The 27,941-nt window shown below is 34.8% G+C and overlaps 1 protein-coding gene across 4 annotated transcripts in view; it reads left to right on the forward strand.

Annotated features, from left to right (window-relative positions):
- wts (serine/threonine-protein kinase warts) overlaps nt 1-27,941 on the forward strand; it is an 86,069-nt gene that overhangs the window by 23,875 nt on the left and 34,253 nt on the right. For 2 of the 4 annotated variants that reach the window (XM_067761255.1, XM_067761254.1), the window contains exon 2: nt 21,278-22,012. In XM_067761255.1, coding sequence (XP_067617356.1) covers nt 21,893-22,012 — 120 coding nt within the window. In that variant the 5' untranslated portion in view covers nt 21,278-21,892. The remainder of the gene's footprint in view (nt 1-21,277; nt 22,013-27,941) is intronic. The other 2 variants (XM_067761253.1, XM_067761252.1) reach the window with 2 other exon arrangements.

Here is a 27,941-nt window from a genome sequence, read left to right on the forward strand (position 1 = left end):
ACACTTGATCCTTTTTTGCACGCAACTCCTCAATTGTCTCTAAGTTTAACATTTTTTGTTGCTATTCCTTTTATACAAAATTGGGTTCATATGTATATTATATATGGAATATTTTCAGGCGTGTTGAGCAGAACTTGATTAGTAACATTGGATTTTTTAGCACTGCGTTATTAGCAATGCTTGCGCTGTCCACTATTTTATCAATATTATTTATATTTATTAAATTAGCGAGACAGGTTTATATTGGTCTATACAATTTTTTTTGTTATTTGTAGTAGAGAAAAAATGCGATAGTTACTGGGACATGTTTCCTATGTTACTAATAAAGTTCTGTTGAACACGCCTGAAAATATTCCACACAATTTGGATTAAAATCATATAGTACAAATAAATACTGTAACGAATTTCGGGAAGTTCCGCTTATTTGCAATCTTCTGCTAACATTCGTACTGCTAAATTGTTGAATAAATAACTCCAATATTCAATCATGCAAAATGCTCGTTATTAGAGTACTTTGAAAATACTTCACAATATCACTTATACTTCGCAACCAATAGCGTGCTTAAATGAAACTGATTACTGCCTATTCAGCTTTCGCTCCTTTTATACTCTCTGCTGTCTCGTTCGCATACTTCTAGGCGTTTCTTCTGCTAGAATTTTCTACTTGGTTACCAGCTATACGCGTCGCGTGTGTATCTGTAGTTTATAGCTTCTCGCATAGCCATATGCGCGTGTATATGTGAGTAATGATGATTGCATACTTTTGTGAGTAGCTCAGATATATGCATGTGTTTGTGCGTAGCTCTCCGCTGCTTGTATGTACATATGTATAGACATAATGATTGTTTTGTTTATGTACATTCATGTGACTCCTTAGTATCGACTTAGAGATGATATTATCCCTTAGTGTTGCTAATATTCATCACAATACCTATAAATACAAATAAATAGGTAAATACAAGGCGCGATAACCTTTTGGCCGAGCTTCTCTTCCAATTTGCGTCGTGCTCCTTTTAATTTTTCCTAAGAATTGGCTGGACAGTACGTAGATGTTTTGTGCGGACTCCGAACGGCATCTGCAAGGCAGATGAGTTTCCACTGAGAAACTTTTCATGTCAAAAATCATCAATCTAGGGCGTTGATTACACAATTAAATAAAAGCGTTGGACGCGTCAAATTTCTATTGATAGTCATATATATATAAGCCCAACTGAACTTTAATCAGGTTATGCTACGTCTCACATTTTTAGAAATTTCACGCGCCTAACGCTTTTATTTAATTGTCGGATAAACGCACTAGATTGATGAGGAGTGTGATGACTAGTATCTAGTTTACGCCGATCACTTTATCGGCGGCGGCGGCGTAGGCTCTATTATATACCGACGGCGGCGGCGTGGGCGGCGCGCCGACGTACGCCGGTGTTCTTACTTTAAGCTTGATTTTTCTATTTAAAAAAATAATATTTAGGAAAAGTTTTGTTTGTATGTATTTAAGAAAATCGACGTGTTGGCCATTTCTGAAAGATCCGGGGTTTTTACCTCAAGATCTCGCAGACCGTTCAGCAATTTTCAGGAGTAGTTCATTGCGGAGGGATTGTCCCTCGTTCGCTTACTCCAGAGAGGCTTCGAACCTAACCCCGGTCTTTGGAATTGGTACTGCTGCGTCTGCTGGAAAGAAATAGAGATACATAAAATAGTCACACTTTTGTCTGGGTATCTCGTGCAAAGCGTAGTTTCACCTGGGGTTAATAATAATGGTCGCGAACACAATTTCTTTAAATCATTTGTGGCTCCTTGGCGGTCACGCTCAAAGGCGACTTACGGTTGCTTCTAATAGTCGATTAATACTCATGACTCTCGTGGCACAGGGCGCCTCCAGTTGTTTCGGCTGTTTTTAAGAGCTACAATTCCCGATGTGCGAACAGTAGCAATCCCTACCACCGGTCGCTACCACTCCTCTTGACCCTTACACCATATGCCAGCACAGAAGCTATAGGACTGCGACTTCGAACTCATACCTTCATCGACGGTACTTTCCTAGAACCACCAGAGAAACATCTTGAAACGTTAGGATTCGGCCAAAGATGCCACCCTCGAAATCATAAGCAGCCTAAGTGGATGTCATTGCGTAAGGGGTGAAAATAGTATAATCTTCGGCACATCTACATAATTAAAATTTTACAAGAACCCTGGATAAAATTTTTAAAATGTAGACCAAAGCTTGCAGACGTTTGTGTTCACAACATTGATTTCGATAGTCTTCGTTAATTCAAAACGATATTTTAGAATGAAAGTCGACCGATTTGATGTTGAAAGATGTTAACTGCTGTTTTCCGGCCTTATGGTATAAGAGCTAATTATGGATGAACGCGTAGCTTCAGTTTTCAGACTAGTTCGACTGTCGACTACGTCTTGGGAAAGCTTCTGCTTCACCACCTTTTTTGGGTAATTTGCTTTTTTTTAACAACTTGGGGACAATTTGAAAACATGTTCGCCTTGGGTCATTTTATTTGAATTCATTGTTCATTATTAATTTTTTGAAAAAAGTATGCAAAGTAACCATATAAATTTATTATATAACTTTTCTTTTAGTGTTTTGTTTTAATAACTTGGTGAATTGGGTGGTGCAAAATCCGTGTTAAGCTGACATCGAAAACGCCTGTTTTTATACCCAGCTGTACTTGTGCACAGGGTATTATAACTTTGATTGGATAACGGTTGGTTGTACAGGTATAAAGGAATCGATATAGATATAGACTTCCATATCGTCAGTATCGAAAAAAATTTGATTGAGCCATGTCCGTTCGTCCGTCTGTCTGTCTGTCCGTTAACACATTAACTTGAGTAGGAGGACGTGTCGAATCTCCAATCTGATTTAGATAATGTCGCGATTTGGTGTAAACGAAATAAACTAAATTTAAATATTAAAAAATGCTCACATGTCTCCTACTCTAAGTCTCGCTGTCTTCTGCCTACATCTTACAATATTGATGGGCTTCCACTATCCACTTTAAGCGAAATTATCGATCTAGGTGTTGTATTCGATTCCAAATTTCTGTTTCACAGACATTTGAGCTACGTAATTGCAAAGGCATATTCAACACTTGCATTCATTAGACGTTTTGGCTCTGACTTTTCTGATCCCTACACTTTAAAATTGCTGTACACCTCGCTTGTACATTCCAAATTAGAATACGCTGTTTTTATCTGGAGACCATACTATGATTGTCATATTAAGAGGCTTGAGCGAGTTCAAAAAGTGTTTGTCCGCTTTGCGTTGCGGTCATTACTCTTCAGATACCCGATTCCCCCTTATAGGAGTCGTTGTTTGCTTATTAGCTTAAAGTCCTTAGATACTAGACGGTCCATTCTGTCCCTCACTTTTGTGTTCGACTTAATAAGTGGATTAATTGGCTGTCCCTTCTTGCTTGAGAGAATACGTTTTAATATCCCGCAGTGGAGTTTACGGAATCACGATATTTTCTGGTTGGACTTTGTTAGAACTAATTACGCAACTAATGCTCCGATTTTTAGAGCTTTGAAAGAATTTAATTCGCTTATGAACCCTGGAAATCTTGATTTTTCCTCTACGAAGGAAGTATTTAAACAAAGATTAAATGAACTTTTTCTTACCTAATTAGTTTTTAAGTTAAAATAATAATGGTTGTTATTTTTTTAGATGCTTTTTCTTCTTGTAATCTGTGTGAAAATTTTTTATATTTTCTAGATTAATATTGAAATAAATAAATAAATAAATATTCAGATATCTTCTCCAAATTTAGTACACGAGCTTATCTGAACCCAGAATAGATGGGTATTGAAAATGAGCGAAATCGGATGATAACCACGCCTCCCACTTTTTATATATAACATTTTGGAAAACACAAACAACCTGATTATTTAGTAAATAATACACCTAGAATGTTGAAATCTGACGTGTGCACTGATATTTAGACTCTTGATAATAATTTGAAAAATTTTTTTAAATGGGCGTGGCACCGCCCACTTGTGATAAAAACAATTTTACAAATATTATTAATCATAAATCAAAAATCGTTAAACCTATCGTAACAAAATTCCGCAGAGAGGTTGCCTTTACTATAAGGAATGCTTTGAAGAAAATTTAACGAAATCGGTTAAGGACCACGCCCACTTTTATATAAAAGATTTTTAAAAGGGTCGTAGACGAAAATAATAAGCAATATCTTAGCGAAATGAGCTTTGTATCAATAGAACTTTACTTTCTAAATTGAATTATAACATTAAATTGGAAAACACTAAAATTTTTTGAAATAGGTGTGGCACCGCCCCTTTTTCGTCTAAACAATTTTCAATGTTTCGGGAACCATAACTCGAAGAAAAATTTGGTGAACACATATGCCTTTTAACAGGAAATATTTTCAGTAAAAATGGACTAAATCGGTTAAATCGCCTTCTTTTATATAAAAAACTTTGTAAAAGTGCGCAGATGCAGGTAATAAGCTATTTCTAGTAAAAATAGGAAAATTTCGTTAATAACCCTGCCCTTTTTTGTAATAACGCTTTTTAGTACAATGGCACTTGTGTGTTTATGTTTATTGTTCTGTTATATTTTTATTTTAAAATAAACAGTAGGGAAATTCCCATATCTGAAGGAAAACTGCATTATTACCCGGTCAAGGTCATTGGTGTTAGCTTCTGTATCTTTTTTGCCTCTTTTTAAACGATAATTAGTTCAGAATAGAACCATATGTATGTATATATACCTATTATTGCGCAGCCTGGTAACACTATTAAGCACACAAAACAAACAACAACAACATTTCAAGTGTACAGCTGGGTATGTTTCGGTTTCACCCGAACTTAGACTTCCTTACTTGTTTAAAATAACTTTTGAACAGTTAGAAATAGTTAAATTTGGCAATTAGTTTCTTATAGCTGGCAGTGATGCGCATCCGTTGATACCACTTTCGACCATAACTGACAAATTTTCGACATGAACAATAAATGGCCTAAACAGTCTTAAACGAGTAGAAAATATAGTAACGCGCCGGACGCCGCCGCCGCCGCGCCGATATTTTTGACATTCGGCGGCGGCGTGAGAAAAACGACTAAAATCGGCGGCGGCGTTTATCGGCGGCGTATATCTCTAGTACCTAGGACCTACCTAATTATTTTCTAGCTTTTAGTATTATTATTACTTCATGTAAGTATTGTTTGCAATAAAACCATTTAACTTAAATTTGTTTTAATTATTTAATTTTTTAATAATTTTATTATGAAATTTGATTTCTATATAACTTCACTAATGGATTGCGTCTATTTTTGTAATTTGCATAAATACAAAGATTTTGTGCAATTTTTATACTCAGTTGAGCAGAGCTCACAGAGTATATTAAGTTTGATTGGATAACGGTTGGTTGTACATATATAAAGGAATCGAGATAGATATAGACTTCCATATATCAAAATAATCAGGATCGAACCAAGTTTCGTCGCTCCGTCCGTCCGTTAACACGATAACTTGAGTAAATTTTGAGGTATTTTGATGAAATTTGGTATGTAGGTTCCTGAGCACTCATCTCAGATCGCTATTTAAAATGAACGATATCGGACTATAACCACGCCCACTTTTTCGATATCGAAAATTTCGAAAACCCGAAAAAGTGCGATAATTCATTACAAAAGACAGCTAAAGCGACGAAACTTGGTAGATGAGTTGAACTTATGACGCAGAATAGAAAATTAGTAAAATTTTGGACAATGGGCGTGGCACCGCCCACTTTTAAAAGACGGTAATTTAAAAGTTTTGCAAGCTGTAATTTGGCAGTCGTTGAAGATATCATGATGAAATTTGGCAGGAACATTACTCCTATTACTATATGTACGCTTAATAAAAATTAGCAAAATCGGAGAAGGACCACGCCCACTTTTAAAAAAATTTTTTTTAAAGTAAAATTTTAACAAACAAGTTAATATCTTTACAGTATATATGTAAATTATGTCAACATTCAACTCCAGTAATGATATGGTGCAACAAAATACAAAAATAAAAGAAAATTTCAAAATGGGCGTGGCTCCGCACTTTTTCATTTAATTTGTCTAGGATACTTTTAACGCCATAAGTCGAACAAAAATTAACCAATCCTTTTGAAATTTGGTAGGGGCATAGATTTTATGACGTTAACTGTTTTCTGTGAAAATGGGCGGAATCGGTTAATGCCACGCCCAGTTTTTATACACAGTCATCCGTCTGTCCTTCCGCATGGCCGTTAACACGATAACTTGAGCAAAAATCGACATATCTTTAATGAACTTAGTTCACGTGGTTACTTGAACTCACTTTATCTTGGTATAAAAAATGAACGAAATCCGACTATGACCACGCCCACTTTTTCGATATCGAAAATTACGAAAAATCGAAAATATGCCATAATTCTATACCAAATACGAAACAAGGGATGAAACATGGTAAGGTAATTGAATTGTTTTATTGACGCGAAATATAACTTTAGAAAAAACTTTGTAAAATGGTTGTGACACCTACCATATTAAGTAGAAGAAAATGAAAAAGTTCTGCAGGGCGAAATAAAAAACCCTTAAAATCTTGGCAGGTATTACATATATAAATAAATTAGCGGTATCCAACAGATAATGTTCTGGGTCACCCTGGTCCACATTTTGGTCGATATCTGGAAAACGCCTTCACATATACAACTACCACCACTCCTCTCATTAATACCTTTAATTTGATACCCATATCGTACAAACTCATTCTAGAGTCACCCCTGGTCCACCTTTATGGCGATATCTCGAAAAGGCGTCCACCTATAGAACTAAGCCTCACGCCCTTTTAAAATACTCATTAACACCTTTCGTTTGACACCCATATTGTACAAACGTATTCTAGAGTCACCCCTGGTCCACCTTTATGGCGATATCTCGAAACGGCGTCCACCTATGGAACTAAGGAATACTCCCTTTTAAAATACTCATTAACACCTTTCATTTGATACCCATATCGTACAAACGCATTCTGGAGTCACCCCTGGTCCACCTTTATGGCGATATCTCGAAAAGGCGACCACCTATACAACAACCACCACTCCCTTTTAAAACCCTCATTAATACCTTTAATTTGATACCCATATCGTACAAACTCATTCTAGAGTCACCCCTGGTCCACCTTTATGGCGATATCTCGAAAAGGCGTCCACCTATAGAACTAAGCCTCACGCCCTTTTAAAATACTCATTAACACCTTTCGTTTGACACCCATATTGTACAAACGTATTCTAGAGTCACCCCTGGTCCACCTTTATGGCGATATCTCGAAACGGCGTCCACCTATGGAACTAAGGAATACTCCCTTTTAAAATACTCATTAACACCTTTCATTTGATACCCATATCGTACAAACGCATTCTGGAGTCACCCCTGGTCCACCTTTATGGCGATATCTCGAAACGGCGACCACCTATATAACAACCACCACTCCCTTTTAAAACTCTCATTAATACCTTTAATTTGATACTCATATCGTACAAACGCATTCTGGAGTCACCCCTGGTCCACCTTTATGGCGATATCTCGAAAAGGCGACCACCTATATAACAACCACCACTCCCTTTTAAAACTCTCATTAATACCTTTAATTTGACACCCATATCGTACAAACGCATTCTGGAGTCACCCCTGGTCCACCTTTATGGCGATATCTCGGAAAGGCGACCACCTATACAACAACCACCACTCCCTTTTAAAACCCTCATTAATACCTTTAATTTGATACCCATATCGTACAAACGCATTTCGGAGTCACCCCTGGTCCACCTTAATGGCGATATCTCGAAACGGCGACCACCTATATAACAACCACCACTCCCTTTTAAAACTCTCATTAATACCTTTAATTTGATACCCATATCGTACAAACGCATTCTGGAGTCACCCCTGGTCCACCTTTATGGCGATATCTCGAAAAGGCGACCACCTATATAACAACCACCACTCCCTTTTAAAACTCTCATTAATACCTTTAATTTGACACCCATATCGTACAAACGCATTCTGGAGTCACCCCTGGTCCACCTTTATGGCGATATCTCGAAAAGGCGACCACGTATATAACAACCACCACTCCCTTTTAAAACTCTCATTAACACCTTTCATTTGATACCCATATCGTACAAACGCATTCTGGAGTCACCCCTGGTCCACCTTTATGGCGATATCTCGAAAAGGCGACCACCTATATAACAACCACCACTCCCTTTTAAAACTCTCATTAATACCTTTCATTTGATACCCATATCGTACAAACACATTCTAGAGTCACCCCTGGTCCACCTTTGTGGCGATATTTCGAAACGGCGTCCACCTATAGAACTAAGGCCCACTTCCTTTTAAAATACTCATTAACACCTTTCGTTTGATGCCCATATTGTACAAACAAATTCTAGGGTCACCCCTGGTCCACCTTTATGGCGATATCTCGAAACGGCGTCCACCTATGGAACTAAGGATTACTCCCTTTTAAAATACTCATTAACACCTTTCTTTTGATACCCATATTGTACAAACAAATTCTAGGGTCACCCCTGGTCCACCTTTATGGCGATATCTCGAAACGGCGTCCACCTATGGAACTAAGGATTACTCCCTTTTAAAATACTCATTAACACCTTTCATTTGATACCCATATCGTACAAACGCATTCTGGAGTCACCCCTGGTCCACCTTTATGGCGATATCGCGAAAAGGCGACCACCTATACAACAACCACCACTCCCTTTTAAAACCCTCATTAATACCTTTAATTTGATACCCATATCGTACAAACACATTCTAGAGTCAACCCTGGTCCACTTTTATGGCGATATTTCGAAACGGCATCCACCTATAGAACTAAGGCCCACTCTCTTTTAAAATACTCATTAACACCATTCGTTTGATGCCCATATTGTACAAACAAATTCTAGGGTCACCCCTGGTTCACCTTTATGGCGATATCTCGAAACGGCGTCCACCTATGGAACTAAGGATTACTCCCTTTTAAAATACTCATTAACACCTTTCATTTGATACCCATATCGTACAAACGCATTCTGGAGTCACCCCTGGTCCACCTTTATGGCGATATCGCGAAAAGGCGACCACCTATACAACAACCACCACTCCCTTTTAAAACCCTCATTAATACCTTTAATTTGATACCCATATCGTACAAACACATTCTAGAGTCAACCCTGGTCCACTTTTATGGCGATATTTCGAAACGGCATCCACCTATAGAACTAAGGCCCACTCTCTTTTAAAATACTCATTAAAACCATTCGTTTGATGCCCATATTGTACAAACAAATTCTAGGGTCACCCCTGGTTCACCTTTATGGCGATATCTCGAAACGGCGTCCACCTATGGAACTAAGGATTACTCCCTTTTAAAATACTCATTAACACCTTTCATTTGATACCCATATCGTACAAACGCATTCTGGAGTCACCCCTGGTCCACCTTTATGGCGATATCGCGAAAAGGCGACCACCTATACAACAACCACCACTCCCTTTTAAAACCCTCATTAATACCTTTAATTTGATACCCATATCGTACAAACACATTCTAGAGTCAACCCTGGTCCACTTTTATGGCGATATTTCGAAACGGCATCCACCTATAGAACTAAGGCCCACTCTCTTTTAAAATACTCATTAACACCATTCGTTTGATGCCCATATTGTACAAACAAATTCTAGGGTCACCCCTGGTTCACCTTTATGGCGATATCTCGAAACGGCGTCCACCTATGGAACTAAGGATTACTCCCTTTTAAAATACTCATTAACACCTTTCATTTGATACCCATATCGTACAAGCGCATTCTAGAGTCACCCCTGGTCCACCTTTATGGCGATATCTCGAAAAGGCGACCACCTATACAACAACCACCACTCCCTTTTAAAACCCTCATTAACACCTTTAATTTGATACTCATATCTTACAAACACGTTCTAGAGTCACCCCTGGTCCACTTTTATGGCGATATTTCGAAACGGCATCCACCTATAGAACTAAGGCCCACTCCCTTTTAAAATACTCATTAACACCATTCGTTTGATGCCCATATTGTACAAACAAATTCTGGGGTCACCCCTGGTTCACCTTTATGGCGATATCTCGAAACGGCGTCCACCTATGGAACTAAGGATTACTCCCTTTTAAAATACTCATTAACACCTTTCATTTGATACCCATATCGTACAAACGCATTCTAGAGTCACCCCTGGTCCACCTTTATGGCGATATCTCGAAAATGCGACCACCAATACAACAACCACCACTCCCTTTTAAAACCCTCATTAATACCTTTAATTTGATACCCATATCGTACTAACACATTCTAGAGTCACCCCTGGTCCACCTTTGTGGCGATATTTCGAAACGGCGTCCAACTATAGAACTAAGGCCCACTCCCTTTTAAAATACTCATTAACACCTTTCGTTTGATGCCCATATTGTACAAACAAATTCTAGGGTCACCCCTGGTCCACCTTTATGGCGATATCTCGAAACGGCGTCCACCTATGGAACTAAGGATTACTTCCTTTTAAAATACTCATTAACACCTTTCTTTTGATACCCATATTGTACAAACAAATTCTACTGTGTTAACTACTTTGTACTCTTTACTTTAATTTTTAAAATAATTTTAACTACTTTGTACTCTTTACTTTAATTTTTAAAATTAATTGAGTTTTCGTGTTAACTTAAAATTTTGAATAACTTCAAAAAAAGAAAATTCTAATTAGTTGGAAAATATCTAAACTCAAAAATAAACAAAAATAAATTTTTATACTTAAAATCAAAATAAAAGATTTTTTAAATATCAACTTGAATGTTGATATATTGGCGATCCTGCCAATGATCCTACACCTTTAAAACGAACTTTAAACCGAACTTTAAAACTAAAATCAACTTGGATCATAGACGAATTTATTTTGCTTTTATGTGATTTCGGAATATATCGTAACGTGATGTAATTAAAGAAAACTGGGATCATTAATGTACATAACTATCCCTCCATATTTGTTATAATTAAAATAGCATAATGCAGTACACGCTGAAGAATTAACTAAATAAAATTTAATAAATAACACTATTGAAATTCTTGTGCATATAATTTAACTATATTTGTATTCCCTATACATTTGTGAACAAGAAGCAATACAACAACATTCTGTGCAAATTTCATATAACAGTCGCTGTAAATTATATATACGAAACATTAAAACAAAGAATAAATGTTGAAAATCAAATTAAAAACATAAAAAACTCTAAAACGTGTGTGTAAACAAAATAAAAACATTTACAACCTAATACTCTTAAAAGCAACGATTGGGTTATCCAAGCCACAACAACAATTTTGCACGCCATACACATAAGAACAGATTTAAAATGAAGACATCACGATGAAAATTAAGAGATATACAAAGAAACAACAAAGCCATTACATATTTTAAAAGCATTACGATATCAAACAATCCAGATATTAATTTCAAGATATTTTTAAACAATCATCAATCAACTACTTATTAATTTTAATATTTTTTTTTTATTAAATTTAATTTTATGTAAGTATAATTTTTATTTTAATATTAAATTTAAAATTTTTCAATTATAATTTAAATTAAAATTTTAAACCTTTTAACTTTCAAATTTATTTTAAGATTATTTTTATATTTTAACAATTTTAATATAAATTATTTAAATTTACTTATTTTTTTATATAAAATTAAATATTTTATTTAAATTGTTAACTCCCTTTCCAAAAAAAAAAAAAAAAAAAAAAATCTTAAATATTTCCTAATTTTCGAATTTATCATTAAATTTTTTTTTTTTTTTTCATATGGTTCTACGTTAACCAATACGAACCCGTAATTTTACAAATTCGGAAAATCAAAACAACAACTATACAAATAACACAATGACTCACAATATAACTCAAAATTCTAACATTAATACAACACAAAACAACATCTTTAATATAACACAAGATACTTCAACACAAAATAACTTTACAAATGTTTCTTCTACTAAATTTATTAAATTACCACAATTTTGGCAAGAATCTCCCGATGCCTGGTTTTTGCTTGTTGAAGGACAATTTGAAATTAACAATATCAATGATGAATTAACAATTTTTGTTGTTATATCGGCCTACTGATTTGTAAGATCGCGAGTTTGAATCGAGCTCAAGGCCTAACAATAATTATTTTATCATTATTATTGTTATAATATATTTTTTCTTAATTGAAAAAATTTTTAAATTAGAATAGAAGAAAGAAAAAATTTAGACAACTGCCAAAGCTCGTTGTATAGATCCATTTCGGGAACTGCTAAATTCTTCATCGGCAACGTTTAGGCGCCGCTGCTATAACCATTCAGCCACCACAGCGGTTTTTTGTTTGTCTTCATTATTCCTACTTCAATTCTGGTTCTTGCCAATTGATATTCACAGCACTGCGACATCTGTTACAGAATAGTTGTGAAAATTGGATTTTGTTTATGGCGATGATGCCATAGTGTCATATTTTATTGACACTTTTTCCCCGTGCTCTGGGATGTATTAACAATTTTTGTTGTTATATCGGCCTACTGATTTGTAAGATCGCGAGTTTGAATCGAGCTCAAAGCCTAACAATAATTATTTTATCATTATTATTGTTATAATATATTTTTTCTTAATTGAAAAAATTTTTAAATTAGAATAGAAGAAAGAAAAAATTTAGACAACTGCCAAAGCTCGTTGTATAGATCCATTTCGGGAACTGCTAAATTCCTTCATCGGCAACGTTTAGGCGCCGCTGCTATAACCATTCAGCCACCACAGCGGTTTTTTGTTTGTCTTCATTATTCCTACTTCAATTCTGGTTCTTGCCAATTGATATTCACAGCACTGCGACATCTGTTACAGAATAGTTGTGAAAATTGGATTTTGTTTATGGCGATGATGCCATAGTGTCATATTTTATTGACACTTTTTCCCCGTGCTCTGGGATGTATTAACAATTTTTGTTGTTATATCGGCCTACTGATTTGTAAGATGGCGAGTTTGAATCGAGCTCAAGGCCTAACAATAATTATTTTATCATTATTATTGTTATAATATATTTTTTCTTAATTGAAAAAATTTTTAAATTAGAATAGAAGAAAGAAAAAATTTAGACAACTGCCAAAGCTCGTTGTATAGATCCATTTCGGGAACTGCTAAATTCCTTCATCGGCAACGTTTAGGCGCCGCTGCTATAACTTCAGCCACCACAGCGGTTTTTTGTTTGTCTTCATTATTCCTACTTCAATTCTGGTTCTTGCCAATTGATATTCACAGCACTGCGACATCTGTTACAGAATAGTTGTGAAAATTGGACTTTGTTTATGGCGATGATGCCATAGTGTCATATTTTATTGACACTTTTTCCCCGTGCTCTGGGATGTATTAACAATTTTTGTTGTTATATCGGCCTACTGATTTGTAAGATCGCGAGTTTGAATCGAGCTCAAGGCCTAACAATAATTATTTTATCATTATTATTGTTATAATATATTTTTTCTTAATTGAAAAAATTTTTAAATTAGAATAGAAGAAAGAAAAAATTTAGACAACTGCCAAAGCTCGTTGTATAGATCCATTTCGGGAACTGCTAAATTCCTTCATCGGCAACGTTTAGGCGCCGCTGCTATAACCATTCAGCCACCACAGCGGTTTTTTGTTTGTCTTCATTATTCCTACTTCAATTCTGGTTCTTGCCAATTGATATTCACAGCACTGCGACATCTGTTACAGAATAGTTGTGAAAATTGGACTTTGTTTATGGCGATGATGCCATAGTGTCATATTTTATTGACACTTTTTCCCCGTGCTCTGGGATGTATTAACAATTTTTGTTGTTATATCGGCCTACTGATTTGTAAGGTCGCGAGTTTGAATCGAGCTCAAGGCCTAACAATAATTATTTTATCATTATTATTGTTATAATATATTTTTTCTTAATTGAAAAAATTTTTAAATTAGAATAGAAGAAAGAAAAAATTTAGACAACTGCCAAAGCTCGTTGTATAGATCCATTTCGGGAACTGCTAAATTCCTTCATCGGCAACGTTTAGGCGCCGCTGCTATAACCATTCAGCCACCACAGCGGTTTTTTGTTTGTCTTCATTATTCCTACTTCAATTCTGGTTCTTGCCAATTGATATTCACAGCACTGCGATTATTAAGAAAAAATATATTATAACAATAATAATGATAAAATAATTATTGTTAGGCCTTGAGCTCGATTCAAACTCGCGATCTTACAAATCAGTAGGCCGATATAACAACAAAAATTGTTAATACATCCCAGAGCACGGGGAAAAAGTGTCAATAAAATATGACACTATGGCATCATCGCCATAAACAAAGTCCAATTTTCACAACTATTCTGTAACAGATGTCGCAGTGCTGTGAATATCAATTGGCAAGAACCAGAATTGAAGTAGGAATAATGAAGACAAACAAAAAACCGCTGTGGTGGCTGAATGGTTATAGCAGCGGCGCCTAAACGTTGCCGATGAAGGAATTTAGCAGTTCCCGAAATGGATCTATACAACGAGCTTTGGCAGTTGTCTAAATTTTTTCTTTCTTCTATTCTAATTTAAAAATTTTTTCAATTAAGAAAAAATATATTATAACAATAATAATGATAAAATAATTATTGTTAGGCCTTGAGCTCGATTCAAACTCGCGATCTTACAAATCAGTAGGCCGATATAACAACAAAAATTGTTAATACATCCCAGAGCACGGGGAAAAAGTGTCAATAAAATATGACACTATGGCATCATCGCCATAAACAAAGTCCAATTTTCACAACTATTCTGTAACAGATGTCGCAGTGCTGTGAATATCAATTGGCAAGAACCAGAATTGAAGTAGGAATAATGAAGACAAACAAAAAACCGCTGTGGTGGCTGAATGGTTATAGCAGCGGCGCCTAAACGTTGCCGATGAAGGAATTTAGCAGTTCCCGAAATGGATCTATTCAACGAGCTTTGGCAGTTGTCTAAATTTTTTCTTTCTTCTATTCTAATTTAAAAATTTTTTCAATTAAGAAAAAATATATTATAACAATAATAATGATAAAATAATTATTGTTAGGCCTTGAGCTCGATTCAAACTCGCGATCTTACAAATCAGTAGGCCGACATAACAACAAAAATTGTTAATACATCCCAGAGCACGGGGAAAAAGTGTCAATAAAATATGACACTATGGCATCATCGCCATAAACAAAGTCCAATTTTCACAACTATTCTGTAACAGATGTCGCAGTGCTGTGAATATCAATTGGCAAGAACCAGAATTGAAGTAGGAATAATGAAGACAAACAAAAAACCGCTGTGGTGGCTGAATGGTTATAGCAGCGGCGCCTAAACGTTGCCGATGAAGGAATTTAGCAGTTCCCGAAATGGATCTATACAACGAGCTTTGGCAGTTGTCTAAATTTTTTCTTTCTTCTATTCTAATTTAAAAATTTTTTCAATTAAGAAAAAATATATTATAACAATAATAATGATAAAATAATTATTGTTAGGCCTTGAGCTCGATTCAAACTCGCGATCTTACAAATCAGTAGGCCGATATAACAACAAAAATTGTTAATACATCCCAGAGCACGGGGAAAAAGTGTCAATAAAATATGACACTATGGCATCATCGCCATAAACAAAGTCCAATTTTCACAACTATTCTGTAACAGATGTCGCAGTGCTGTGAATATCAATTGGCAAGAACCAGAATTGAAGTAGGAATAATGAAGACAAACAAAAAACCGCTGTGGTGGCTGAATGGTTATAGCAGCGGCGCCTAAACGTTGCCGATGAAGGAATTTAGCAGTTCCCGAAATGGATCTATACAACGAGCTTTGGCAGTTGTCTAAATTTTTTCTTTCTTCTATTCTAATTTAAAAATTTTTTCAATTAAGAAAAAATATATTATAACAATAATAATGATAAAATAATTATTGTTAGGCCTTGAGCTCGATTCAAACTCGCGATCTTACAAATCAGTAGGCCGATATAACAACAAAAATTGTTAATACATCCCAGAGCACAGGGAAAAAGTGTCAATAAAATATGACACTATGGCATCATCGCCATAAACAAAGTCCAATTTTCACAACTATTCTGTAACAGATGTCGCAGTGCTGTGAATATCAATTGGCAAGAACCAGAATTGAAGTAGGAATAATGAAGACAAACAAAAAACCGCTGTGGTGGCTGAATGGTTATAGCAGCGGCGCCTAAACGTTGCCGATGAAGGAATTTAGCAGTTCCCGAAATGGATCTATACAACGAGCTTTGGCAGTTGTCTAAATTTTTTCTTTCTTCTATTCTAATTTAAAAATTTTTTCAATTAAGAAAAAATATATTATAACAATAATAATGATAAAATAATTATTGTTAGGCCTTGAGCTCGATTCAAACTCGCAATATCAATGATGATAATTTAAAATTTCAAAATATTCTAATTACTCTTCAACAAGATACTATATCTAAAATTTTAGATATTATTAACCCTCCTCCTCTTTTTAATAAATATGATACAATCAAAAAAATTCTATGTGAAAGATTTTCTCTTAACGAAGAAAAACGATTAGAACAATTATTTTCAAAAACTGAACTTGGTGATCGTTCACCATCTGAATTATTCAGATTTATGAAATCACTTATAGGTTCTGACTCCATAGTTAGCCAAGAATTACTCTTTAAATTGTGGATTCGTAAATTACCACAAGAAATACAAATTCATTTGACTTCCAATAATAATCAAAACAGAGATGAAATTATTATTTTAGCTGACAAACTTTTTGATTTAATCAATAAACCTCATTCTTCCAAATCTCCTGTAGTCTCAAGTATAAATAATAATATTTTAGAACAATGCGTTAAAAATTTAACTGAATTAACTACGGCTATTTATCAAAATTTAAATAAAATTTCGAATGATATTAATCAATTACAAATCCGTTCAAGATCTAAAGATAGAAATAGATCTAAATCTCGAAATTTTTCAGGATCAAGAAATTTTTCAAACAATCGTAATTTTAATTCACAAACAACTATTTGTTGGTATCACAAAAAATTTAAGAATAACGCTCTCAAATGTATACCCCCATGCAATTTTAATCAAAATCATAATTCAAATTACGAACAAAATTTAAACTGAAACGATCCATTATGACGGTGACGGATAATGGAACTATTATTAAACCTACTCGTCGCCTATTCATATTTGATAAATTCAATAAACTTAATTTTCTTATCGATACCGGCGCAGTTGTATCAGTTATTCCTTTTTCTAAATTTAAAATTTATAAAAGAAATTCGGATCTTACTTTGACCGCAGCAAACGGTTCTTCAATTGAAACTTTCGGTACAAAACTACTTAAAATTGATTTAGGTTTAAGAAGAGATTTTAAATTTCCATTCATTATTGCGAACATTGATACACCCATTTTAGGAGCAAACTTTTTAGAAAAATTCGGAATTATTGTCAATATTAAAAATAAAGAAATAATGGATTCTACTACAAAAATTAAAGTTGCTGGATCTTCTGGATTTTCTGATATTTTCTCACTCAAAATTCCTATTGTCGAAAATAAGTTTTCAAAATTACTTAATGAATTTCCATCTATTACCTGTGAACCAGATTATACTAAAAAAGTTAAACACCATACGGTTCACAGGATAGAAACAAAAGGTATTTTACCATTTTCGAAACCCAGACGGCTTGATCCAATCAAACTTAAAATTGCTAAAACTGAATTTGAATTTTTAGTTAAAACTGGTATATGCAGACCCTCAAATTCTCCTATTGCATCTCCACTTCATCTCGTTCCTAAAAAAGAACCAAATGATTGGAGACCTTGCGGAGACTATCGAAGACTTAATTTTATTACTACACCAGATCGGTATCCTTTACCACATATTCACGATTTAACAATTGATTTAAAAAACAAACAATTTTTTTCCAAAATTGATCTTGTGCGTGCCTACCACCAAATTCCAATGGCAGAAGAAGACATTCATAAAACTGCAATAACTACCCCTTTTGGAATGTTTGAATTCGTAAGAATGCCTTTCGGTTTACGAAACAGTGCTCAAACTTTCCAACGCTTTATTAATGAAGTATTTTCTGATTTCGATTTTGTATTTACATACATTGATGACATTCTTATTGCCAGTGATAATGAAGATCAACATATAAATCATTTAAAATCAGTTTTCAAAAGACTTGAAGAATATAATTTAAATATCAAACCTTCAAAATGTACTCTCGGTGTAAATAAATTAAATTTTTTAAGTTACGAAATTTCAGGCGAAGGTATTAAACCATCTTTAGATAGAATTGAAATCATAACAAATTTTGAAAAATAAATTACAAAAATTTTTAGGTATGATAAATTACTATCACAGATATATTAAAATGTTAGCAACAGAACTTAGTCCTCTGCATGAAATGTTAACACATGCAATTAAAAACAAACTCAAACAATTAAATTGGACAAATGAAACCACAACAGCTTTCGAAAATGTTAAAAAACTTTTTGCTAAAAATACTTTACTTACACATTTCGACAAAAATGGTACTTTATCATTAGCAGTAGATGCATCAAATGTTGCTATTGGAGCAGTTCTTCAACAAACTAGCAATAATATACTAGAACCTTTAGCTTATTTTTCAAGAAAATTAACTACAACAGAAACTAAATATTCAACATTTGATCGTGAACTTTTGGCAATTTATAATTCAATTAAACATTTTAAACATTTTCTTGAAGGTAGAACTTTTACTATTTATACTGATCATAAACCTTTAATTCATGTTCTAAATTCTAAAGTAGATAGATCTCCTCGTCAACTACGTCATCTTGAATATATTGCTCAATTTACAAATGATATTCAATATATACGTGGAAAAGACAACATAGTTGCCGACACACTTTCCCGTATTCCAGAAATAAATGCAATTTCAACTCAAGATATAAATTTAGAAACTTTATATAAAGAACAGCAAACTGATACATTTTTACAAAAAACCATTTCTGATCCAAATTCTAAAAATAATTTAAAAGAAATTCATATTCCAATTATTAATTTAAACATATGGTGTGATGTTTCTCTACAACCTTTTCGACCTTATGTTCCACATTCTATGAGAAGAATTATATTTGACAAAATTCACTCATTATCTCATCCAAGTATAAGAACAACTAGAAAATTAATTCAAAATAAATATTATTGGCCTAACATGCGTAAAGAAATTAACGATTAGACTTCATCTTGCATCAATTGTCAAAAATCTAAAATTTCAAGACATACTAAATCTCCTATCCAAAAAATTCAAATACCATCAGGCCGTTTTGAACATATTCATATGGATATTGTTGGACCTCTTCCAGTTTCAAATGAAAATTCTTATATTTTAACAATTATTGATAGATTTTCACGTTGGCATGAAGCTTATCCGCTTAAAGATATTTCAACAAATACTATAGTAAAAACTTTTATTCAAAATTATATACCACGATTTGGTATACCATTAAATATTACAGTAGATCAAGGTTCACAATTCACCTCAAAATTTTTTACAGAATTAACTAAACTTTTAGGTTCTCATAAAATTCATACATCTCCTTACCATCCCCAAGCAAATGGCATGATAGAGAGATCTCATCGAACTTTAAAAGCAGCAATTATAGCATCAAACGACTCGGTTCATTGGTCTGACATTTTACCATTCATTCTACTTGGTTTACGAACTTCTATTAAAGAAGATTTAAAATGTTCATCCGCTGAACTTGTTTATGGCCAAACACTTAGAATACCTGGTGAATTAATTATTTCAAATAGTAATAAAGAACATAATTTTTCTAATGACGCTCTTCATAAAATAAGAGAATATTTTTCACTTGTTCGTTCTAAAGTTTTTCATCATAATAAAGAAAATTTTTTTGTTCCTAAACAATTAGAAAATTGTGAGTATGTTTTTGTTAAAGTTCTTCGTAAATCTAATTTAGAATCACCTTATGAAGGACCTTTTAAAGTTATCTTTAAGAAACATAAAACATTTACAATTCAATACAAAAATACTATTAAAAATATTTCAATTGATTTACTTAAACCAGCAGACATACTTATTAACACTAATTTAAATACAAATACATTAAACAACAAAAAACAAAAAAAGGTTACATTTAATATTAATTAATAATTTGTTTGTTTCAAATTTTCTTGGAGGGGGAGTAAATATAGTGTTAACTACTTTGTACTCTTTACTTTAATTTTTAAAATAATTTTAATTGAGTTTTCGTGTTAACTTAAAATTTTGAATAACTTCAAAAAAAGAAAATTCTAATTAGTTGGAAAATATCTAAACTCAAAAAAAAAACAAAAATAAATTTTTATACTTAAAATCAAAATAAAAGATTTTTTAAATATCAACTTGAATGTTGATATAAGGGTCACCCCTGGTCCACCTTTATGGCGATATCTCGAAACGGCGTCCACCTATGCTACTAAGGGATACTCCTTTTTAAAATACTCATTAACCCCTTTCATTTGATACCCATATCGTACAAACGCATTCTAGAGTCAACCCTGATCCACCTTTATGGCTATATCCCTAAATGGCGTCCACCTATAGAACTATGGCCCACTCCCTCATAAAATACTCTTTAATGCCTTTCATTTGATACGCATGTCATATAAACACATTCCAGGGTTCATTTTCCTACATGGTTATTTTCCCTTATGTTGTCACCATAGCTCTCAACTGAGTATGTAATGTTCGGTTACACCCGAACTTAACCTTCCTTACTTGTTTTACATAACAATAATGATTGAATGTTAAGTGGCTCAACCTATCTATTAGAACCAAAAATCTCCATCTGGTTTTATCAGAATGCTTCAACAAAGATGCAATATTGCATAGTATTCTCCCACCCGTGACGATGGAATATCCAAGATCTTGGCGGCTAAGTCTCTATCCCATCACAAATCCAAGGTCACGACTTTCGCTTTGCTTTCCCTTGCATTGTTTCTGAGTTTCCGTTTAAGGGCTATTAACATTGTGTCGAAACTGAATCATGACGATAGCGAAACTTTCAGTTATATCTGCCATTGATATTAATATTTACATCAAAAACTATAAAAACGAACGCTACTAAATATTTTATTTTATCTTTCCATTTTCAGATCGTATCAGCCGCAATGCCTTCAACAGCCTTTTTAAGGAATGTGCGACAAACTGTGTTTCTGTGCTTCTGTTTGTAAAATTGTTGTTAACCAACCAGCGCCTTGATAATGAATAAAGAGTAAATGAAAATTGCAAATATATATATAATACAAAAAAAAAAAATATTGCGATAATAATATGCTATAGTGATTTGGATTAATATGCAAATTAAATGTTTTTGTGCCTTTCGCAGAATTTGCATTTTGAAAAATATGAAATGAAAAGACAGAATACAATGAAAAAAAGGTTCGTCTTCGTTGTTCAGTTCACACACATATTCACAACACTTACAGGTGCAAGTTATCTTGATTAAATATTCTACTAAAAATAAAGTAGATCACAATACGATACAATGAAAAGTCAACAAATCATTTTTTTGTTGGTTTCGAAAACAAAGTAGTTACATTATAGTGCAAAATGTGTGTGCTTTAAGCATCAACTGAAGGGAACAGACTCTACAGTCTCAAAGTGATTCTAGAAAATTTGTGCAATGTGAAAAGAAAGAAATTTCTTTTTTTTTTTGGTGATTTTTCTGCAGTTGGTTATTTGTGATATGACTGCTATATATCACAAGAATGCATCCAGCGGGCGAAAAAAGGGGTCGCCCCAAAAATAAATACACAGCCGAAGCGCTCGAATCAATCAAACAGGATCTAACACGGTTTCAAGTACAGCGGGACAATGGTGGAGCTCAGGTGAGTGGAAAGTCATTAAGAATAAGAATTAATTTCGAAGCGTTTTCCGTCATCCCTTACCAATTTTATTTTGGGGAATAACCGGCTTCGACGTTGTACTATCTTCAGTGGGATTCATGGCGTTTGCCAGCGCAATTTATAGCTTCTCCAACCCAATTGTGAACCTCAACTAACCATGGCAAACCCTATTTATTTAGCAAGCGAGGCTTTGGCCAATGCATTTTGTGATTCGACACATGCATTTTGTGTATTGTTGAATTTATTCAGTCTATGATCACAAAGAATCTTACAGACGAGATATGAAAGTATTCGAAACTATTATTATTATTATTGTTATTTATTGCAGGGATGCACCTTAACGTTAAGCTAATTGTTTATCAAAAAATTTCCACCGTTTCCGCTGAAACACTTCGAAATATTATCGATAAAGAAATTATCAAGATAAATTGTATCTCGTTTTTAACCGAAACGAAAAGCTTTATTTAACGTTAAAAACGTTAACAAAAACGTGATACTTTATGTTTGAATTGTGCTGGCAATGCTATAGCCATGGTGAAGCCTTAAGGTGGTAACAGCGAGCGGACATACACACAAACTCCATGTAATTTGTTTGTGTAATTCGTTGGTGGTAATGTCGAAAATACTCTGAGAAATGTTCGTACTGTCAAAGAGTATATATATATTAATAAGAGCCGTCAGAACGCATACTTTGACAAATTACTCGATGTTTTCTCAAGGTAGTCGTTAGTTTTTTTGTCAGATGTATTTATAAAAACGCCTTCTATACATTTTCGTGGGGTATTTGTGTTTATTTTATTGATTGTATTAAATTAATAATTCTCTTTCCAAAAATAGTAATTATGCAAAGTCACTTCACCGCATAAATATATAGGACGCAGTTAAAGAAAACTAAACAAAACTTCCTTGACAATCACATTCGATATGACAGGGTTGCTTTGGCTACAACAAAAGTATCGAGTGACGCCTCTTTGGTACTGTCAAAATTCATGAAAAGTTGCAATCAGCTTAGCTAATGCTTTCACTTTTAATTACTCCGCCATCAATCAGCTTTGCCAGCATAGTTTGAAATTAATAATCAACATAACCGATTTGATTTCGTTTTGATATGGCAGAAAACGAAACAAAATCATTTCGTTAATTTGACGTTCTTAACGTTAATAAACGAAACGAAATGACTTTGTTTTGTTTATTAACGTTAATTATCGTAACTAAATGATATCGGTTCGTTGGTTAAAGGTAAGGCCACATTAGGCTGCACTACACAGCACTGCACTGCACTACAAAATATTCTTTGCATATATTCTTATGAGGCAATTCACACCTAGCGTCAGCAGCACTGCGCGACCCGGCAAAAAAGCCGCGTTGGGAAGTGTCGTGCAGTGCTGCTGCCGCTAGGTGTGAATTGCCTCATAAGAATGCATGCAAAGAATTTTGCACCATCTTTTTTCAATCTAGGAAAAAGAGTGTGGAACTCTCCTTCCTCATATCTTGAGGATGAAATGTCGTGCAATGAAATAATTACAGCTTCAAAAACTGTGTCGTCCATTTTGCAAACAAAAATAAACACAAACTTTTGCCGCAATGTGTCGCTCGATTGCCGCTTAATGTGAATTGCCAAAATATGTCGTACTGTGAGGCGCCGCTGCCGCTACGTGTCGCGCAGCGTAATGTGCGCGTACCTTAAGCATGCCTGATTTATTGTTAAAATATAACAAGTAAAGGTGCCTAAGTTCGGGTGTAGCCGAACATTATGTACTCAGCGCGAGCTTCAATTGTACATTTCATTTCAGATAAATAACTTTTCTACATAACACGTGGCACTGCCCGCTTAAAAAAAATGTCTCCCCATTTCCTCTTACAATAAAACTTGATAAGTGAAATATAATTGATTCTTAAAAATTGTTTGCTAAGTTATAGCTTATTATTTTCGTTTACGACCCTCTTAAAAATCTTTTATATAAAAGTGGGCGTGGTCTTTAACCGATCTCGTCCATTTTTACTAGAAATATTTTCTGCTATAAGGACAATTCCATTAAGATATGTTAATTTTTCTTTGAGTTATGGCTTCCGAAACATAGAAAATTGCTTAGTCATAAAAGGGGCGGTGCCACACCCGTTTTCAAAAATTTTAGTGTTTTCCAATTTAATGTTATAATTCAATTTAGAAAGTAAAATTCTATTGATACAAAGCTCTTTTTTGCAAAGATATAACTTATTTTATTCGTCTACGACCCTTTTAAAAATCTTTTATATAAAAGTGGGCGTGGTACTTAACCGATTTCGTTAATTTTTCTTCAAAGCATTCCTCATAGTAAAGGCAACCTCTCTGCCGAATTTTGTTACGATATGTTTAACGATTTTTGATTCATGATTAATAATATTTGTAAAATTGATTTTATCACAAGTTGGCGGTGCCACGCCCGTTTTAAAAAAGTTTCCAAATTTTTATCAAGAGCCCAATATCAGTCCATATGTCAAATTTCAAAATTCTAGGTGTATTATTTACTAGATAATCAGGTTTTTTTGTGTTTTCCAAAATATATATATAAAAAGTGGGCGTGGTTATCATCCTATTTCGCTCATTTTCAATACCAATCCATTCTGGGTCCAGATAAGCTCGTGTAAAAAATTTGGTGAAGATATCTCAATATTTACTCAAGTTATCGTGTTAACGGACAGATGGACGGACGGACGGACGGAATGACATGGCTCAATCAAATTTTTTTCGATACTGATGATTTTGATATCTATGATTGTCTATATCTATCTCGATTCCTTTATACCTGTGCAACCAACCGTTATCCAAAGTTAATATACTCTGTGTGCAAAGCACGCTGAGTATAATTACAAATTAACCTAATTTGTCTGCACTAGCTACCAGGGCTATCGGCTTAAACAGGTTTAAAGTTTGATTGATGGTATCACGGATAGTATAACGTATTAGGTATTAAATGTTTAGTTCCTTAAAAAAATGTAGACATTCTTATAATATTCTGTTCAGAAGGAACAGATAGAATATGGATTGGGTCTGAGTCTTCGACTGTTGACGAAAGTATGGCGGATAGGGCGGGACAAAGGCACGATTTGAAAACAATTTTTGCTGCATTGTCAGCGTTTTGATTTCCGGTTATGCCCGAATGTCCAGGGATCCACATTAGTTTCGTGTATGATGTAGTTTTAACTAACAGTTGTTGCGGGTGGAATACTGGGCCATCCTGTCATTGTATGTTTTTCGCAGCGTTAAACACTGATTGACTATAGGTGCATATTAAGGTCTTTTGCTTACTTTTCCCGAGATTTAGCGCTCAGAATATGTCATTCAATTCATCGTCTAATATGTTAGCGTAATCCGTAAGTATTCCGTGGGAAAGGTTTTTCCATCTTCGTTCGTAACTGCGAATGCACTGCCATGGCTTTGTTTGCTGATGCCATCTGTGAACAGTAGGTTACAGCCGCTCTCTTTCAGCGGGCTTACTATTCCAATGAAGGCTTGCTTATATAAAGCACTGTTGGTGCCTTGTTTCTTTAGTGAACTAAATAATCAACTTATAACTACATGAAAAACGTGCAGACAAGTTGTCTCATCGCCTGGGGGATATCCGGTATATCTTTGAGAAGATTAAAGACAATATATCTATGCTAGATTTAAATTGTTCCAAATTGCATCTGCTTAGAATGATAAATTCGCTGAGAAACTTTTCATGGCCGATATACACTAGAAGCGCTTGCCAAATCAGGAAGAGCTTATTATTATTATTATTAATTTGTATAATCTTGTAGACCTAAATTATTTGTATATCTATGAGATCATTATCTAAAAGGTAGTGCTTTACAGTAGTTATACAGTAGTTTCTTAAATTCATTGATGTTTTGGCATTGTTTTATTTCAATTGGAAGATCGTAGAATATATTTTTCTTGTCTAACTCCGATCGTACTGCTGGCAGGCGAAAGTTGTTTCTGTTTCTTGTTTGGTAATCGTGAACCTCGTTGTTGTATATCAGTCGGTCATTTAGATATTTCGGCTGAGAATATATGTGGGAGAATATAGTTCGATATGCCTACCAAGGATCTAACGAAAGTGAGTTTACCGGAACTTTAATCGGAACTTATAACTTGTTACAAGATAGGCATTTCTAGTTTGAAATAGAAGAATAATTCGTAATTAATCAGAAGCTCCTTCGTATCAGAATCCTGTATCAGGTCATGTTGGATCTATTTTACTCCGATATTGTCTTCCTGATTCCGTCGACATGATTTAGGGACAATTTAATGACATTGTTTATAAAACAACTTAGTTACTATTTCAGAATTATTTTCGGGATCAATCCGAGACTTTTCTGTTGTGCCGTCAATTCAGCAACAAAAAATTTATTTAATCAACCTTAAATAAACGGCGTGTGACTGCCGCTGCAGATAAAGCTAAGTTTATAGGAGTAATCCTGGATCTAGTTTTAAAGCAAAAAATTATTCTGCAACAAAAAAATTCCGAATAAAACCGATTCCGAGGATGGACAAATCCTCCGAAGTACGTTCGCCCATGGGTGACTCGATGGTGTCACCGCGTCTACACTCATGTAGCGGTGGAATTTTGTCCAGTTTATTAAAACTTACCGCATGCACAGTGACCAGAAGCTTCCAGGCCACCTCGATCGCATAGCAATAGAACTTAAGGCTGCAATAGCGGCTTGGTTCGCAGAGTAGACACTGATGTGATAGATAGAGCTTCTAACTACCATTTACAAAGCAATTGGCCTGCCGATTGCATGCTACCCGTCCCCGATATGGTCGCCAAGCCTAAAGGATACCCACTGGAAGAAAATTGGCCTGCCAAAATACTGCTTTCAGCACCGCTACGGGCTGTGTTCTTATGTCCCCAGAACACCACCTACGCAATGAGGTGGGAGTACTTCCCATTAGGGAGAGAAATGAAATGCTGAAGAAACAGTTTCCGTTTAATACCCAGAAACCTGGCCATCCCAACAGACATCTGATTGATGAGGCTACACCTCCCAGGGGCTTAAGGGGTAATCTCCGTAAGCATTATGAGGAAATACGGCACCTGAGAACACAGCCGCATGAAGCAAAAAAGCACAAGCAGGTCCTCAGTGATATCCACAAACAGGCGTCTGACCTCTATGTCAGGAATTGCCCGGCGAATCCAGTTTTTAAAGAAAAATATACAGAACTCGTAGAAGAGGAACGCACTCGCCCCAGGGAAACGCGCGTCACTCTAGCTCAACTTCGATCTGAATACTGTAACAGGTTAAACTCTTACCTATCCAGAATCAACCCCGACATACAAAATGTATGACCTGCTTGCAATGTGTCCCCATATGACAGCAAACATCTCTTCCATTGTAATGTGGAAACAACGCCTCTAACACCCCTCTCACTATGGTCCACCCTTGTTGAATCTGCAAGTTTCCTTGGACTCCCGTTAGAGGACATTAATGGCACTTTGTGATCGGTCGAATCTTTTGGATGGGGCGAAGCACTGCTACAGCAACAACATAGAGCTTCTAACCGAAAGCCTCCCACAAACCTTCGCTTCCAACTTCGGGTCATCCATGCCTCAATTAACTAGTCCACTGTCCCAGATGATTCCACTCAAACGTATGTTCAGAAAGGCAATCAATGCCAAAGTGGGCGTTTTTCAATAAAGTTACTGATACCAAGAGCGCACTCCTTTGTACCGATACCAAACCAGCGCCTCATAGAGCAGATTGGAATTAGGATTGACCATCTCATAAAGTCCTTGTCGAGAGTCCCTGGCTCTGTCGATGGCTCCCTACTGTCTTCTGTCCAATATAGTCCCTAGATAGTTAACACTATCAACAAATACTAGCCCACCCCCACATCGGGGGGTGTAGTGAAAGGTATGATTTTGTGCATATCTCTCGTAAAGAG

This window comes from Eurosta solidaginis, chromosome 1 (genome assembly GCF_040869045.1).
Source record: "Eurosta solidaginis isolate ZX-2024a chromosome 1, ASM4086904v1, whole genome shotgun sequence".
Lineage (NCBI taxonomy): Eukaryota > Metazoa > Arthropoda > Insecta > Diptera > Tephritidae > Eurosta > Eurosta solidaginis.